Source organism: Procambarus clarkii, chromosome 62 (genome assembly GCF_040958095.1).
Source record: "Procambarus clarkii isolate CNS0578487 chromosome 62, FALCON_Pclarkii_2.0, whole genome shotgun sequence".
NCBI classification, from domain to species: Eukaryota; Metazoa; Arthropoda; class Malacostraca; order Decapoda; family Cambaridae; genus Procambarus; species Procambarus clarkii.
The window spans coordinates 24,893,843-24,909,765 of record NC_091211.1 but is presented as its reverse complement, the minus strand read 5'-3'; the positions used below and the strand labels follow the sequence as shown (position 1 = coordinate 24,909,765).

At 39.6% G+C, this 15,923-nt stretch overlaps 1 protein-coding gene across 2 annotated transcripts in view; it reads left to right on the top strand.

Annotated features, from left to right (window-relative positions):
* The window catches only part of LOC123766537 (synaptic vesicle glycoprotein 2C), a 61,926-nt gene that overhangs the window by 16,680 nt on the left and 29,323 nt on the right, over positions 1-15,923 (top strand). For both annotated transcript variants that reach the window (XM_045755766.2, XM_045755767.2), the window contains exons 2-4: positions 3,872-4,142; positions 10,734-10,881; positions 14,541-14,721. In XM_045755766.2, the coding sequence (XP_045611722.2) occupies positions 3,879-4,142; positions 10,734-10,881; positions 14,541-14,721 (593 nt within the window). In that variant the 5' untranslated portion in view covers positions 3,872-3,878. The remainder of the gene's footprint in view (positions 1-3,871; positions 4,143-10,733; positions 10,882-14,540; positions 14,722-15,923) is intronic.

Below are 15,923 nucleotides of genomic sequence, written 5' to 3'. Positions count from 1 at the left end.
ATAAGTTAAAGGGCAATACAGAAGGAAAGAGATTGGGGAGAGAGTTACTGAAAGGAAGAGTGAAACAGGTGAACAGAACCAGTGGCTTCAATATCCAAGGGTAAAGTTAATTCAACGTTGAATTAACGTTACTCTTGGATAATAGTCCCACTAGGAAGGGACGTGCGACATGAACAAGATGCAGAGATGCTTACAAATAAGTGCCTTAGACAGGGAGTGTGACTAGGAGGGGACGTCGCCATGGTGACGCCCGGGCACCACTCTCACACATTCTCAAGCACGCATTTTCCCGTCCCACATGTCTGCCCTCACACCCACACCCACACCCACACCCACACCCCTCCACTCACTCTCCTATATGTTCTACACTTAACAGGCATTATTACCATGCAACACTCCCACAAGGAAGAGAAGATGAATGAGAGGTACACCGTTGGGGAGAAGGCCTGTCGTGCGCCCCTCGGGGCCTTGCTGCTGGTGAACAAAGAGCTTGGTGCTTACCTATCAGTGACTGACAACAATGCTACAGAGTCTTTCCGGCTTGGCGCCTTCTGTTGATAATTACTTACTATCAGTGACTACGGGGAATCGGGAAACCAATCGACTTGAGAATGGTCCAGGACGGACCGAAACGTCGTCGTCCCATTTTCTAGTGTGTGGATTGGTCAACACTTTCGTCTACGTTCTAACTTCCTCTAAGCTTTGTCTCATATAAATCTAGTAAATTGAAAATCATCTCCTTTACAATTTTTCACCAATTCCACCCTTCGTTCTTCTCCGATTCCCGTCACATATTAAAATAGTAATACGAGCCTTTGGTCTTTTTCTTCAAGAATACGGACAAGATCGAGCCTTTGACTTGAGGTTCTGTTTGCCTTCTGTTGGGAGAAATTTTGAAAGATGTATATTCAGTCAAGTCTCCTTCACCCCTTTATTGTAAATAACCCATGTTTGCATTCTATAGTGGTGTGTAATGGCGTTGCCTAATAAACCCATTTTTTTTAAGTTGAAAAAACCATATACATTATCCCTCAAATTAATATAATGATCTGATCCTCGTGAAAACAGTTAACTCCGCTTCTACGACATAATCAATTTTCATCATTTTGTTTTAATAACCCGTTACACAAAATTAAAGGGTTTTGCAATCATTAATTAAAATAAGAGAGCGAGATTTCCTGCCGTTCCCTCGCGCCTACCTTATTACAATGGCCTTTAAGGTGGGTCAGCGCGATGCACTATTGGGAAGGCTCACACACCCAGGCTGGAGCCTGTGAAATTCGACCTTGGGCTTAACCCATTACTAACACGCAACGCACCTCCTTAAAGACGCCCTGCCATCACTCCGCCCGCGCGCTTCTTTCACTAATTATATATTATTGCACAGCGCACATTCGGTGGAAGTTTATAAAGTTTTGTCAGAAACAATTGGGGTTTGAAATGCAAAGCTCTCTGATTTGAACAAATCCATGAGGACCGTGATGAGGGTTTGAACCTACGTCCGAGAGGATCCCAGACGCGCCTTAATCGACTGTGCCACGACATGGAAAAAGAATTGCACCGGGAGTTCAACTGACCTCTGATCTGGTCTGAACTACATGGTTGGGTAGTTAGGCAACTGTTATGTGTTGCTTCTTAAAGAGGGTCAGTCGTGCCTATGGGAAGATCTCCAATAGCTTAACAGGTTTGCTTTCTCCCCCCTCCCTCCCTTCCCTCCAATCCCAGTCAATGGTAAACATTTCACTTAAATATGTATTATTGGCAATTATTGTTATTTTAATCATTTGTTTCTATATTTTCAAATTTGTTTTGCTTTTATCAGGAAAAAAAATTTTGTCGCAGTCAGTAACGAGTTATTCTTCTCAACATAATGTGTGTAATTAATTATCTTTGCATACTTTTATGTAAATTAAAGATGTATAAAGTTTAATTTGGAAATTAGTGTAACGTTTGCCACTCTGGATGAGTAACGTTTGCCACTCTGGACGAGTAACGTTTGCCACTCTGGACGAGTAACGTTTGCCACTCTGGACGAGTAACGTTTGCCACTCTGGACGAGTAACGTTTGCCACTCTGAACAACCAGCGAAACGTTTGTTACTCAGGAGGACCCGTGTCCTTTGTTACTCTTGATATTGAGCACTTGTTGCAGCGTAATGATGCATTCAAACAAAGTTCAGTGCTAAGGTTCACTTATGAGATTGAGAATGAAGGTAAACTACCTCTCGTACACGTAATAGTCTCGGAAAGGAACAGAGGCTTTAACACTGCAGTTACACTAAGGGAACTAACAAGAGAATGTGCCTTAAGGCTAAGAGTGAGTGCCCTGATAGGTACACGCGGATTGTTGTCAATGTTGATGTCAACAGGCCGCGCATACGAGCGAAAAGTGACGTTATTTTTTAAGAGGACGGCAACCAACTGCTCCAGGTGGAAGTAGGTTGACGTGGAACTCGGTAGAGTAAGACAGGTCCTGATCAATAATGGATAATCTAATGGATATGTCGAGGACATCATCATAAGGAAGGTGAGCCGCCATGCGACTTCAGATATAACAGACAACGTACATTATTGGTCCTTAATATTAAAATATTGTACATGACCTTCTTCTCCACGGCCCACAAAACAGAAGAGAGGGTCCTGAAAAACATCAGTGATAGAAATGTGACCCCTACTGACACCAACCAGAAGATTGAACTAACAATACACTATAAGAGCAAGAAGACTGCCAACGTGCTCATAAAGAACTCACCTGACACCAAGCAAAACCCCCTTCAAAGAGACGAATATCGTCTATGCCTTCACATGACAACTTGGGGACTGTCAGATCCAACGAATTCTATATATAGGCAAGACAACAACATCTATTTCAAGATGCCTAATAATGCACAAGCAGCAAGGCCATATTAAAGAAAATATAGTCTCTATACATAACCAGACCACGTGCAGGCGATGAGTCACAATAACGTGGCTAAAGTATGTTGACGAGACCCCACATTAGAAGGTGAAGGGACGGACCGAAACGTCGTCGTCCCTTCATCTTCTAGTGTGTGGTCTGGTCAACATAACCAGACCATCACCAGAGATATCCTGACAAACAACAGTAAAATGATCGACAGATACTGCGACAACAGAAGACTGGATATCGGCGAGGCATTATACATCAAGCAAACCAATTAATGTATCTCTAGCCAACTACAGTAGCACCAAATTACACTGCCAACTTTCAGAACACGACGGAACATACAACATACTGCCCCAGGCATCATGCAAACAGGAAACTGACAAGATGGAATTGACCTGTTAATTGATAAATTGGGATTACTGTATGCAAGCATGGAGACCTCATCTCCTGAATGATATAGCCGCTCTGGAGAAAGTGCAACACCGGGCAACAAAAATCATTCCAGATCTAAGTCAACTCTTGTACCAGGAACGGTTGAGGGCCAGAGGGCTAACAACACTTCAAGTAGTTCTGAATGCCTCAAGTCAAACACAATTACTTAAATTATCACATTAGAGTACTGTATTTTTATACAGTAGATTACTATATATCTCTATGTTTATATGATTAATTATTTTGAAAATGCAGTATTAATTTAATCACCATCCTTATAAGACCTCCAGTGAACTAGGAGAATTTATTATTTTATTATTTTGTTGTATAGCCGATTTTTCCAATACAGTATTTTATAACCTAAGGTAACTGAAGAATGTTAACTACCGTTATTAACAATGAGAAAGATTCTAATTTCTGAATTTGTTTCTTATCAGTTCAGACATAATAAGAAGATTTGGGAGTTTTGGTTTTCAAAGTAAATGCTACAAATAAATCTTTAAAATGCTGGTCAATAAGATAAACTTTTTTTCAGGGTTATCATGAGTGGAGGAGGGGACGGGTTGGAGTCGGCGTCCCTGGTGCGTCACGGCAGTGGTGGCGGGCGGAGCTACATGTCTGAAAGTGGCATGCTGAGGGAGGGTGACGGAGGTCACAGTGGTGGTGGAACTGGAGGAGGAGGAGGTGGAGGAGGAAGAAGTAAAGGTAATGCTACAGAGGGCAGTTTAGAAGGAGCAGATGAACTGGACTTTGTCGAGAGTGATGCGCCACTTCTTTCCCAGTTCCACGAGGATGCCATTCAGCAGGTATACTATCTAATCATCTGCAAATGTAATCATTTGCAGATGATTGCAAAACTATTTAGATCCATCTAGAGACCCATTGCATTCATATCAGATGTGACTAATGAGCTGTAAAGTATTTATTACAGTGTTGTGATAATTGTAAATTACAGTGCTAGAACCCTTGATATAGCTCATTACTGTATTCATATCTTGTGCTGCAAATATAATTAGACATCATTTTCTAGGAAGGCTCCTGTTGGTGGTTCCTTGGTGCTATGTACCTCAATAGTGACAGTTGCTGACGATACTACCTTCCTCTGTTCAGACCCCAACCCATACACTAAATAATATTGTAAATAACGAATTAAAAAAGGTTCACCCATGGATGTCATCCAGTAGACTCACACTATGGTAAACATAGAAAAGACTTACTAGATTTTATTTGGAAGTAAATCATCAAACCAAATTCACCTTCAGATAAACAATGTTAGTATTAACATTAAAAATTTTGAAAAGTTCCATGGTCTATACATGGACAGGAGACTAAACTTCAGCACTCACATTAACACTGCCAAAAAAGTATAAAAAACTGTCTGAATACTCTCTAAAATCAGATATTATGTCCCCCACTCTGCTCTCCTTTCACTATACTATTCACTAATCTATCCCTATCTAACATACGGTATCTGTGCACTGCAACCACTGCAAATTACCTCAAGCCCATCATCACCCAGCAAAAATCAGCTCTCAGAACTATAACCTTGTCTTCAGACAACACACAGCCCCTCTGTTTAAATCCCTAAACATGCGAACATACACACATTCTCTTTTACTATCTACATGTACAAAACTTTGTTCCTAAATGCTAATCCCGAGCTGAAACCTCTTCTTGATATATGGAACAGAACCCATGGGCACCACTCGAGGAATAAATATCTATTTTAATATCCCTAGAGTCAGATTAAATCTGTGCAAACTCTCCATGCAAATAATAGATTCCAGTCTATGGAACTCACTCCCTGATGAATTACAAAAATCTCAAACCTAAATTATTAACAACCTATGTTAATACTTAAGACATGCAACTTCACCAGTATAATCAATACCATCAATTTATTATGTTGAACTCAAATTTAGCTTCACTGAACTTTTTAAATACTTTTACTTTATATGTTAGAATAAGGACCTGGTCGAAAGACTATGCATTTGAACTCACCTAGTTGTGCTTGCGTAATAGTGGCTTTACAAGAATGTAACAACTCTTGTATAAATAAATAAATTAAGATGAGAACTGGACACCTAATCTTATGACTGTTGGGTGGTGGTGTATGGTAGTGCAAGTTCATGACGGTTGCCCGATACTGGATTAGTTTAGTTTAGTTAATTTATTCAAATTCAAATTCAAATGTTTATTCAGGTAAAAGTAAAGTTACAAACAAAATATTGGATTTCTAGATAGAGCTAGTACAATTAGTATTAAGTATTGTAAGTTATAGTATAGTATAGTAAGTATAGTATAGTTAAGATAGTAGTATTTCTAGATAGAGCTAGTACATTGACCAGTCTCCGTGGTGTAGTGGTAAGACACTCGCCTGGCGTTCCGCGAGCGCTATGTCATGGGTTCGTATCCTGGCCGGGGAGGATTTACTGGGCGCAAATCCTTAACTGTAGCCTCTGTTTAACTCAACAGAAAAATGTGTACTTGGATGAAAAAACGATTCTTCGCGGCAGGGGATCGTATTCCAGGGACCTGCCCGAAACGCTACGCGTACTAGTGGCTGTACAAGAATGTAACAACTCTTGTATATATCTCAAAAAAAAAAAAAAAAAAAAAAAAAAAAAAACATACAATGCCTTAAGCCACTAATACGCACGGCGTCTCGGGCAAGGTGTGGGGAAAACACGTAGACTAAAACTTAATACTAATTGAGATCAAAGCATAAATTAAGCTGAAAAAGGGGGGGAAATAAAAACATAGCGGAAATCAGTATTTATACAAGTTGTCCAACAAACAGTATTGTTAGAAAATAGCAAGACATGGTTGACATTTAAGGGGTAAGAAGGTACGTTACATGGAGTTTATTGGGTAGTAATTATAGTTTTTCTCTTAAACTGGTTGGGAGAGGTACAGCCTTTGTATTGGGAAGGTCATTCCACATTCTGGGTCCCTTGAATTATTATGCACCCGGTCCCCATACACAATCTTGTGAGCGGTAGTGGAAAGGGCTACAGAGGCACATAAGGGGCTCAGGGACTGAACCCCGACAATTCATTTAGCTAAGTCAACAAAATAATCCGTTACTGGGAAATATAGCGAAGAGTGATGGGATCCCTACAGTCTCTTCAGACCATGGACGTGACGAACGAAGCAGTAGGTATGGCGAAGGATGTCATAACGGATACCTTGTCTCTCGCACGTGCCTCGTCAAGGAGAACGGGAACCGTGAGGCGAGGAATATGCAGCCTACGAATGGCACTCTGTTAATTTTTTAATTTTGCTCAGAGGGAGGGAGTTTATTGGGGAGCGCCACTCATCCGGTGGGTGGACATACCGCCATAGCAGCATGTATAACACTCCAAAATAGGAAGAAAACCCGCTGGGTTGTTCATTCTGTCACTTGTACCCAAACACAGCTGGGAATTGCTTAACTGTGTCAAGTGAACAGCTTCTCAAACAAGAAGATTAACATTCGTCAACCTTTAAAATCTTACTTTATCTTGCGGGTGCAAAATGGGGGGAATCTTTTAAGAACAGTATCTCTGTTTGACAAATAGTGTTTTCCTTACTCAATGTGGGGTTTATTATTCTTTCACTGATTTGTGCTTCTATCCTCCTTTCCTCAGTTACCCTGTCATGGTGATGTTGCCTGACAATACCTCTAATTTGTAGAAAAGTCTTGGGTATGAAGTATTCAATATGGTCACCTGCAGCAGCTAGCACATCTGCTCGTTCATTTCCACATACAGTATTCCAACACTTGTTTGACGTGAGCGCCATGAAATAGTGGGCAGTGGAGAAAGTGTTCCACATTATCCTAGGTCGGAAAACACTGGCAATATGGGTACTCTACCAACCGTAGACGATGAAGATGTGCAGCCTACCAAGTCAGGCAGGAGTGCCCAATCCGGAGACGAGCCTATGGACACGGGGAGGAAGGAGCCCTCCCAAAGGCTCGCCGTAGAAGAGGAGCAAAGGGCTGGCGCGGTTACTGCATGCCTACCAACCCGCGAGGCAAGCCGGCTGGAGCTGCCGGAAGGTTTTGACAGGTCCTGAGACACATGGATAAAGTTCTAAGAGACAATGCGCTGACTTTGTCGCTACGTCGGCCACTTCATTGCCATTAATACCGACATGTGATGGAACCTATTGGAGAGAGATCGACCAACTCAGAGTACCATTTTAATTTTGTATTTTTTTCCCCCGAAGGGGGTTTATTGGTGCAGCGCCACTCATCCTGTGAGTGAACATATCGCCATTACAGCATGTACAACATCCCCCAATAGAAAGAAAACCCGTTGGGTTGTTCATCCTGTCACATGTACCCAGACACAGATGGGATTTGTTTAACTGTGTTAAGTGAACAGCTTATCAAACAAGATTATCGTTTGTCAACTATTAAAATCTGACGTTATCTTCGGGGTGGAAAATGGGAGGGAATCTTTTGAAAACCAATTATATTTGACAGTATTTTCCTAACTCAAGCAATGAGGTTTATTATGCTACACATATTTCCGATGTCTCTTAGATGTTCACATTCTCTCAGGTAGTGGTCAAGGCGGTGTCCGTCACTCACCACAGATTCTGCAGCTTCGCTGTTTAGCTGTTGTTTCTATATCAAGTCTCCATGGATATTTGATTCCAAGATGAGTTTTTCTTATTGGTGATTCTCTCTCGCGGCCATCTCCTTCCTCTTCATCCATAATAATTGGGATTGCTAGCTGCAACCGCAATGTACTAGTGAACAGAAGATTCACTAATTTGTTCTTCTATCCGGTCCGTCTAATTACCACAAGCTACACAAGCGTCACAAAGCTTCTTGGCAATACGTTAGTAATGAATAAATATATGTTAGGTTAGGCTGACCTAAACTAACCTAATCTAACCTAACCTAACTTAACCTAACCGACGCTTGGATCGTCGACTTGATTTGGCGTCACCAGCTGGAGATTGGAGCTAAAAATTTTATTTTTTTTATTTCTTTATTTTCGTCTAATTTCTTTATAAAAAGATACTTTTTCAGATTAAAATTATGTTTTTTCGTGTTGTACATTCAGTACTAACATTATATTGAGTAAATATATCATATATATTCATTACTAACGTATTGCCAGGAAGCTTTGTGAAGCTTGTGTAGCTTGTGGTAGCTTGTGGTAATTAGACAGACCGTCAATACGTGCTTTTTCTTCACTTCTGTTTTGAAAGGCATTATTCCTAATTACAGTGTATGCTGCCCCAGCTCTGCCATTGATAGGATTAGATGACCCATTGGTGTGGATTTTATCTAATTCATATCCGGCTTCTTTATAAATTTCCTCAAGATACTTATGCTCCATTTCTTGTGGTATCATGCTGGACTTTTTCATTGTCATCTTGTTGATGATAATTCTGCATGGTTCATCCTCCCAGGGAGGGAACCTTTCTACAGGCAGGAGCTCACAGACTTGCTCAAACAGGTGAAGTTCTTTGAGGTACAGTAGCAGACCGATCGGTGATACCACTTTTACTTTTCCTATTTCCTCCTGTACCAGAGTACTACAGCGGAAGATGTGAAAGAATGGATGTAATTTTTCAATGTATTTGGACATTTTATTTTATTTTTTTATACATACAAGAGTTCTTACATTCTTGTTAAGCCACTAGCATGCATAGTGTTTCGGGCAGGTCCTTAATGTTAATTTCCCTGGAATACGACCCGTCAAATGGTTAAACAACCAGGTACCCATTCACAGCTTGATGAATTGAGGCGTACAATTAAGGATTGGCTTAGATACGAACCCAGGCCAAATTGCTCGCTAAGCCCCAGGCGAATGCATTACTACTATGCGCCATGGGGATTGCTTTTCTTGAATATTACTTCTTTAACATTTTCATGTGCCGATGCCATCCTGCTGCATGAAAGTGGGAAATGGAATAATGATGATATTAATTTAATTAATCATACAAAACTTTTCTTCACGAGCCACAAAACTGAGGCAAGCATACTATGCATCCTTATGGTATTCATAAAATTAGAGCAAAAATTGATTTGTTACTGTACTTTAATAACAGTAGAAGTACCCAACAACTGGAATACCAAATTTACATGTACTGTAATTCATTATATGGTTTATAATACATACTGACCACACTACTTTCTGTTAAATGAAGACTCATTAACTGCAGGTGTTTATGAAAGCACTTTTTTTGTGGGAAGCAAAGTGGGAACCAGTTTCCCCGTTAATGGTTCTTTTCTGTTGCTATGTGCAAATGCCAGTGTTACCTAGTGGTCAGCTTGATTTCATATTTTTTTTGGCTAAAAATTGTGTACAGTATATAAATTCTTTGATTATATTTTCTTATATGTCTTGCTGCATTTTTACTACTCATTCCTATCTACATTTTCATCAGTACTTTGCTATGGAAGTTCCCATTTTTTCTATATATTCTTATAATATGTTACCTAATATTACTATCTGTTACAGGGGAGGGAAGGAGGGAATTATCAGGGAAAAGCACCAAGCCTTTACGACTATATAGCACTTGGAAGGGGATCAGGATAAGGATTTGGGATGGGATGGGGGGAAGGAATGGTGCTCAACCACTTGGACGGTCGGGGATTGAACACCGACCTGCATGAAACGAGACCGTCGCTCTACCGTAAAGCTCAAATCCTTATCCTGACCCCCTTTCAAGTGCTCTATAATTATAATGGCTTGATGCTTTCCCCTGATAGCCACTGCCAAGCCTTTTCCTATGGGGAAAACTCTGTCAAGCCATGTCTTAGGATTTACTCATATCCAAATAATTGGCTGTAAATAATTTTGTCATGTGATAGAAGCCTTATGTAGAGTGGTATAGGATAATTTCCATATTACTCATTTATCCTATATAAAAATATAAAAATTAAATTCAAATTCAAATTCAAAATTTTATTCAGGTAAAAGTACTGTACATACATAAATGATGAGTTACAAACATAATGTTGGATTTATAGATAGAGCTAGTACATACAATACCTAAAGCCACTAATACGCATAGCGTTTCGGGCAATTTATACAGTATTCATATTACAGTACAGAATATGAAAATATTTGTGATTCAAGTACATTGTAGCTAAGACTGCAGCTTGTAAATGCGAGTTACCTTTAATTTAACCTAATAAATACAGCTTGGTGGTGCCCGATAGTTATGGTAAGTAAAGTCTGATGATGGTGGAGGTAAGTATGTTCTCTGCACCCTGTGGCAGGGTAATAATAGGAACATCAGGTCTGCTGGATGCTCATACTAGCCTTTATTTAGTGCATGCTTAACAAATCTTCACTAAACTTCACTTGCCACTGATTTTTTGTTTTTAAGTTCAAGGTCAATACTGGAGAGCATGATGCTCATTGCTTGTACTGACCCCTCTTCAGGCTGGAACAGGGCCATTCCAGCGCCTTCTCTTGCTGGTCGCAGGTCTGAGTCTTGCTGCCGACACCATTGAGTTGCTTGTAGTGGCCTACGTTATCCCTTCAGCAGAGGTTGAGCTCTGCATGTCTGGCACCCAAAAAGGCTGGCTCGGTGAGATCTTATCATTGATTTGAATTGCATACTGTATTTAGACAGTTGTAATATTTCAGTACTGTAAATAAAGATGCAGCATTTTGAAATGATCCTTATAATATTAAAAGTACAGTACAGTATCAACATTTAAGCAGGTATTTAACAACCAGTATGATGTTAAAAATGCTTAACTAGTTTTACTTTAATAAGGCTGCATGATTGGGCATTTGAATGAAGAAATTACTTGAGAATTCTTTTACACTTAGCAAATTTGAAATTTAAACAAACACTTTTGCCCTTCCATTTGTAAATCATTAAAGTTTATGGCTTGTTTTGCTCTTTATCAATGAAATACTTATTGTGCAGAGCATGTTTTACCATATATCAGCCTTTAATAATAACAGTTCCAGCAAAAAACTATATTAAGGGAAATTGCTGTATTCCCAAATTTCACATAAATTTAATGCAGAATAAATTTAATAAATTGAAGAAACAAAGGCTGCCAAAATCATGAGGCACTTGTGCATGTTGAGCTTGCATTGCCAACAGCCACAAAATATTTAGTCAAAGTTGACAGCAAGCAACACAAAACCCATAGGTTTATATTTTATTAGCACATACAAAGTTATGGGAATATGGCAGACTGGTGGTGAAGAGGGATGTTTCTTTTTCAGTGTTGCACATTGTCATCATTCTGTTACCCATGCTGCCTCAATGTGGTATTGTAGCCTGCAGTGACTTGCTATGCTGATCGTCAATGCAACCCATCCACAATGAGTAACATGGTGCAAAGTGTTGGAAATGGCATCATGTGAAGGGAGTAGCAGTGGGTGTATTGACAGCGATGGGGGAGTGAGGGATGACTTATTACCTCTGCACTACTTGGTGACACGCTCTACAATGCCTCCATGCAAATGGAGAATAGCACATATTTACAATCGGTTTTCAAATCATATGAAGCTATGCAACTATTCATAGCATAGAGTACTGTAGATATGTAATGAAATTAATTGTCACAAAAAAGCAAGGAAAGTTAGGATATTGTATACAAAATAAAACATTAGTTGTAGTAGGAATGGAGGAAGGAGCTGGCTTGGAGGGGTGTTGTTCTTTTGTACATTAGAAGGAAAGTAAATATTGCATAATTAATGTATTTACTTTGAATTTTCAAAGTAGAACAGCAGCATCCCAGTTTGAGGCAGGTGCCTGGTGGGCTACCTCACCTCTTGGTTGAAAAAGGAATATGTACTTGTGGTGAGAACAATTATCCTGTGTGCCCAATGAACATATATATGTGTACTGCATTTACAATAAAGACAAGGCATCATATCTCTATAAAGGAGAGTAAAAATCAAGCAACGAATATATATAGTAATGAAACTCCTTTTCTAGTGGACCCTCAGAAGTGCTCTGTAACTTATGTGTTAGTATATTCCAGTTCTGGAATTGCACCAGGTATTTGAGACCCAAACTGACCAGAATCTTGTTCTCTGTACAGGAAAAGGGGTGCGTCGGGGTATCACAGATCTACCCAAAACCAAGAAAAACTCACCAGTATTGGTAAGCGAAAAAAATAAGCAACTGCTTGAAAGAAGGCATACAAGGCAAATGATCATTCCACAAGGGAGCATCTCTCAACCTTGTTACACCTGACTACTTACTACCAGATGGTGGCTCAGATTACCTGAGCTCCCAATGAGCAGCTCACTTCAGTCATGAATGCTAGTACTGGTCCACAAACATCCCAAGGGGAAGAAGGGAACAAGGTCGGAGATTAAAGCTACCGAAGACCCACCACAAAAAGTCATTTCATTACATTTAAAGTTTGATTTTAGGGAGAGCTTCCATAAGTAGCTCCCAGGAGCTTACTCCCAGTGTCACCTCAGCAAAGCTGAGTGGCTTCTCTAAATTAAAACACAAGATTATTTGCAATATGAAAAGCAGAAAATGCCTATCTTAGATTTAGATTTTTTATTCAGGTAAAGGTACATACATTGAGTTACATACATAATGTTGGATTTAAAGATAAGAGATAATACATACAATACCTAAAGCCACAAGTATGCATAGCATTTCGGGCAAAACTCTATCCTTGGAAGATGATGCATCAACTGCATGCTAATTATGCAATTGCCACATAGGCACATCAAAGCTTCAAAACGTCCAAGTAACAAGAAATCAATACCATGATGGACCACCAAAAGTTTCTAGCTTGGATATTACCCATGGACATATTTAAAGCTGTCAAAATGGCAAACTTATGTTCATCATGAAAATGAGGATAGACAGCTTGCTTGCTGAACCAAGCCACTCCAGATGACCTGGGAGAATCTGACCTTTGAAAAAGGAATGCAAGAGACTGGGTTGACGAATAATGTTTTGACCTGGACAGCATGTAAATATTATTGCACGGCTGCCACAGGACAGTATGATTCACTCCTGGCCAGACAGACCAGGCAACAGTTACTCAAGGACCCCATTGGAAATTTTTTTTGTTCATATCCAGAAATGACAGAGAAATCTGCATACAGAAAATAATTACCAGGCTTGAGAGAGCCTAATAATTGATTTTTGTAACTGGCATTTTTCTCTATGGGAGGTTTCTGTCCACGCTGAGCTGCTTAGGACACCAGCGTTGTCGTTTGACAGATGTACTGCCCCAGTCAAACTCCCTACCTGATAATGTCCTCCCATGCTTACAGTTGCCAAGAAAAAAAAGTTTCCTCCATCTGCTGGAAGACCTAAAATGGCTTACAATTGCCATTTTTAGGGTTCCCCCTCTGCTAAGGGAGGACACCCTAAAATGAGTGAACAGAAATACCGAAGACCAATAAGGTTCAGGCGGAATATGAGCTGGCCAGAGGGAAACGTATGCCTAAGGCAGCCAGAGAAAGGTGGGAGAGGAAATATCCACCCTATATACCATTAAGAGGTTTTGGCAAAGTCAAATGATATGCAGCAACAGTATAAGGCATCAAACAGCATTTCACAAAGAGCCAGAAAAGGAAAGACATAATGACCCACATAGCCACTTCCTACTGGCACTTTGAGGAAAGAGAATTTACAACTCTAATGGGCCTCCTCCACCTGAGTATCATACAGGCAATGAGAAGTAGCAACTTAACCAGAAAGAAATGTTAAATGTAATCCCAGTCTGAGCAAAAAATACCTCTTGATTATAAAAGTGCTATATAGACTAGGAGATGCCAATTCCAGGCAGAGGCAAACAGATTCACTTGCAAATGGACAAACATCTTGCAAAGCAAGAAGAAGACAGTCCACTGTTCATTGCACACACTGTCAAAATTGGACAGAAATTGGAGAGGTTGTTGAAAAAAGGCTATTTTCCCTATTGAGTTGATTATTTTCATTCTGGGGTACTGCACTCACCGTGGGGCTTTGCAACATGTCATCACTGGGTCTGTTTCAGCTAGACTCTTTGGTCTAGGCTCTTAGTTGGTTAATGTGGGTCTTGGAGACTTGGTGCAATTTTTAAGATTTGGCTATACATACCAGCATGCATAGTAGCTCTGGAGAGTTACTTAGAACCCACCATTCAAGGGCATTTCATTACACTCAATGCTTGATTATTATTTCAGGTATTAATTAATAAATCGTGATTTTCTTATTTAAGCCAGTTTGCAGCATAATATACATATTATGCATTTGCTTTTCAGCGGCAATTACATTCATTGGAATGATGATTGGTGCAATGATATGGGGAAGTTTAAGTGACAACGTGGGTCGTCGTCGAGCTCTACTCTCTGCTCTCTTCGTCAATGCTCTATTTGGGATAATGACAGCCTTTATGCCCACCTATGGCATCTTTATGACTACGAGACTTTGCTCTGGGATTGGGTAAGGAGAAAATAATATATTCATTAAAACTAATTTGTATAATGTATCTTTCTAGAAGGCATAATTAAAAGTAAACAAAAAGAAGTAAAAGCTGGTGAAGTTTTCATAATTGGAAAATTTAGTGCTAGAACTCCAACTTCATGAGTAGTAAAGGATTTACAGAAGCAAAACATTTAATTAAAAAGGAGATATAAGCAAGATATATTTGAGGAATGAATAATATCTATAGTTTGGATGGAAAGAGATTTTACATGTCCTTTTTCAAGAAGTGAATTAAATTATGCAACATTGTTTTGAATGATTAGACAAGAATGAAGAATTTTGTTTTTTCTATGTTAATTATATTCAGACTTGGTTTGCTGTTGCAAATAGGTATTTAAGTATTAGGCAGGCAAAAGAAGACTGTGTTAGACTTATATTGTTAAGGAAACAAATGAGTAGTGGGACATTCTCTACACAGACTGTGTAGAGAAAAACACTAAAGTAGTTGGCTAATGTTGATGGGACAGCTGGAGAGAAAAGGGAAAAGGACAGGTGTGTAATGACCCGAGTGTAGTTACAGGATTAGAGCTAGGCTTGGGTGTCCTGTCTTCCTAGCACTCTCATGTAATGCTTTGAAACTACTGACGGTTTTGGCCTCCACCATCTTCTCACTTAACTTGTTCCATCCATCTATCACTCTGTTTGCAATAATGAATTTTCTTATATTTCTTTGGCAGTTTTGTTTAGTTAGTTTAAATCTATAACCTCTTGTTCTTGAAGTTCCATGTCTCGTGAATTCACCCCTATTCATTTTGTTGATTCCCGTTTCTGTTTTGTTCGTAGTGATCATATCTCCTCTTTTTCTTATCTTTTAGCTTTGGCATATTTAATGCCTCTAACCTCTCCTAGTAGCTCTTGTCTTTCAGTTCTGGTAACCATTTTGTTGCATGTTTTTGTAACTTTTCCAGTTAGCTGATGTGCTTCTCAAAATATGGGCACAATACAACTGATGCATATTCCAGCTTTGGTCTCACCAAGGTCGTGAACAATTTCTCTAGTATTTCATCATCCATGTATTTAAATGCAGTTCTAAATTTGGAAAGCATAGCATTGGCTCCTCGCACAATGTTCTTTATGTGGTCCTCAGGTGATAGTTTTCTATCTAGAACTACCCCTGGATCTCTTTCTGTATCATCATTTGTTAAAGCTTTCTCACACAA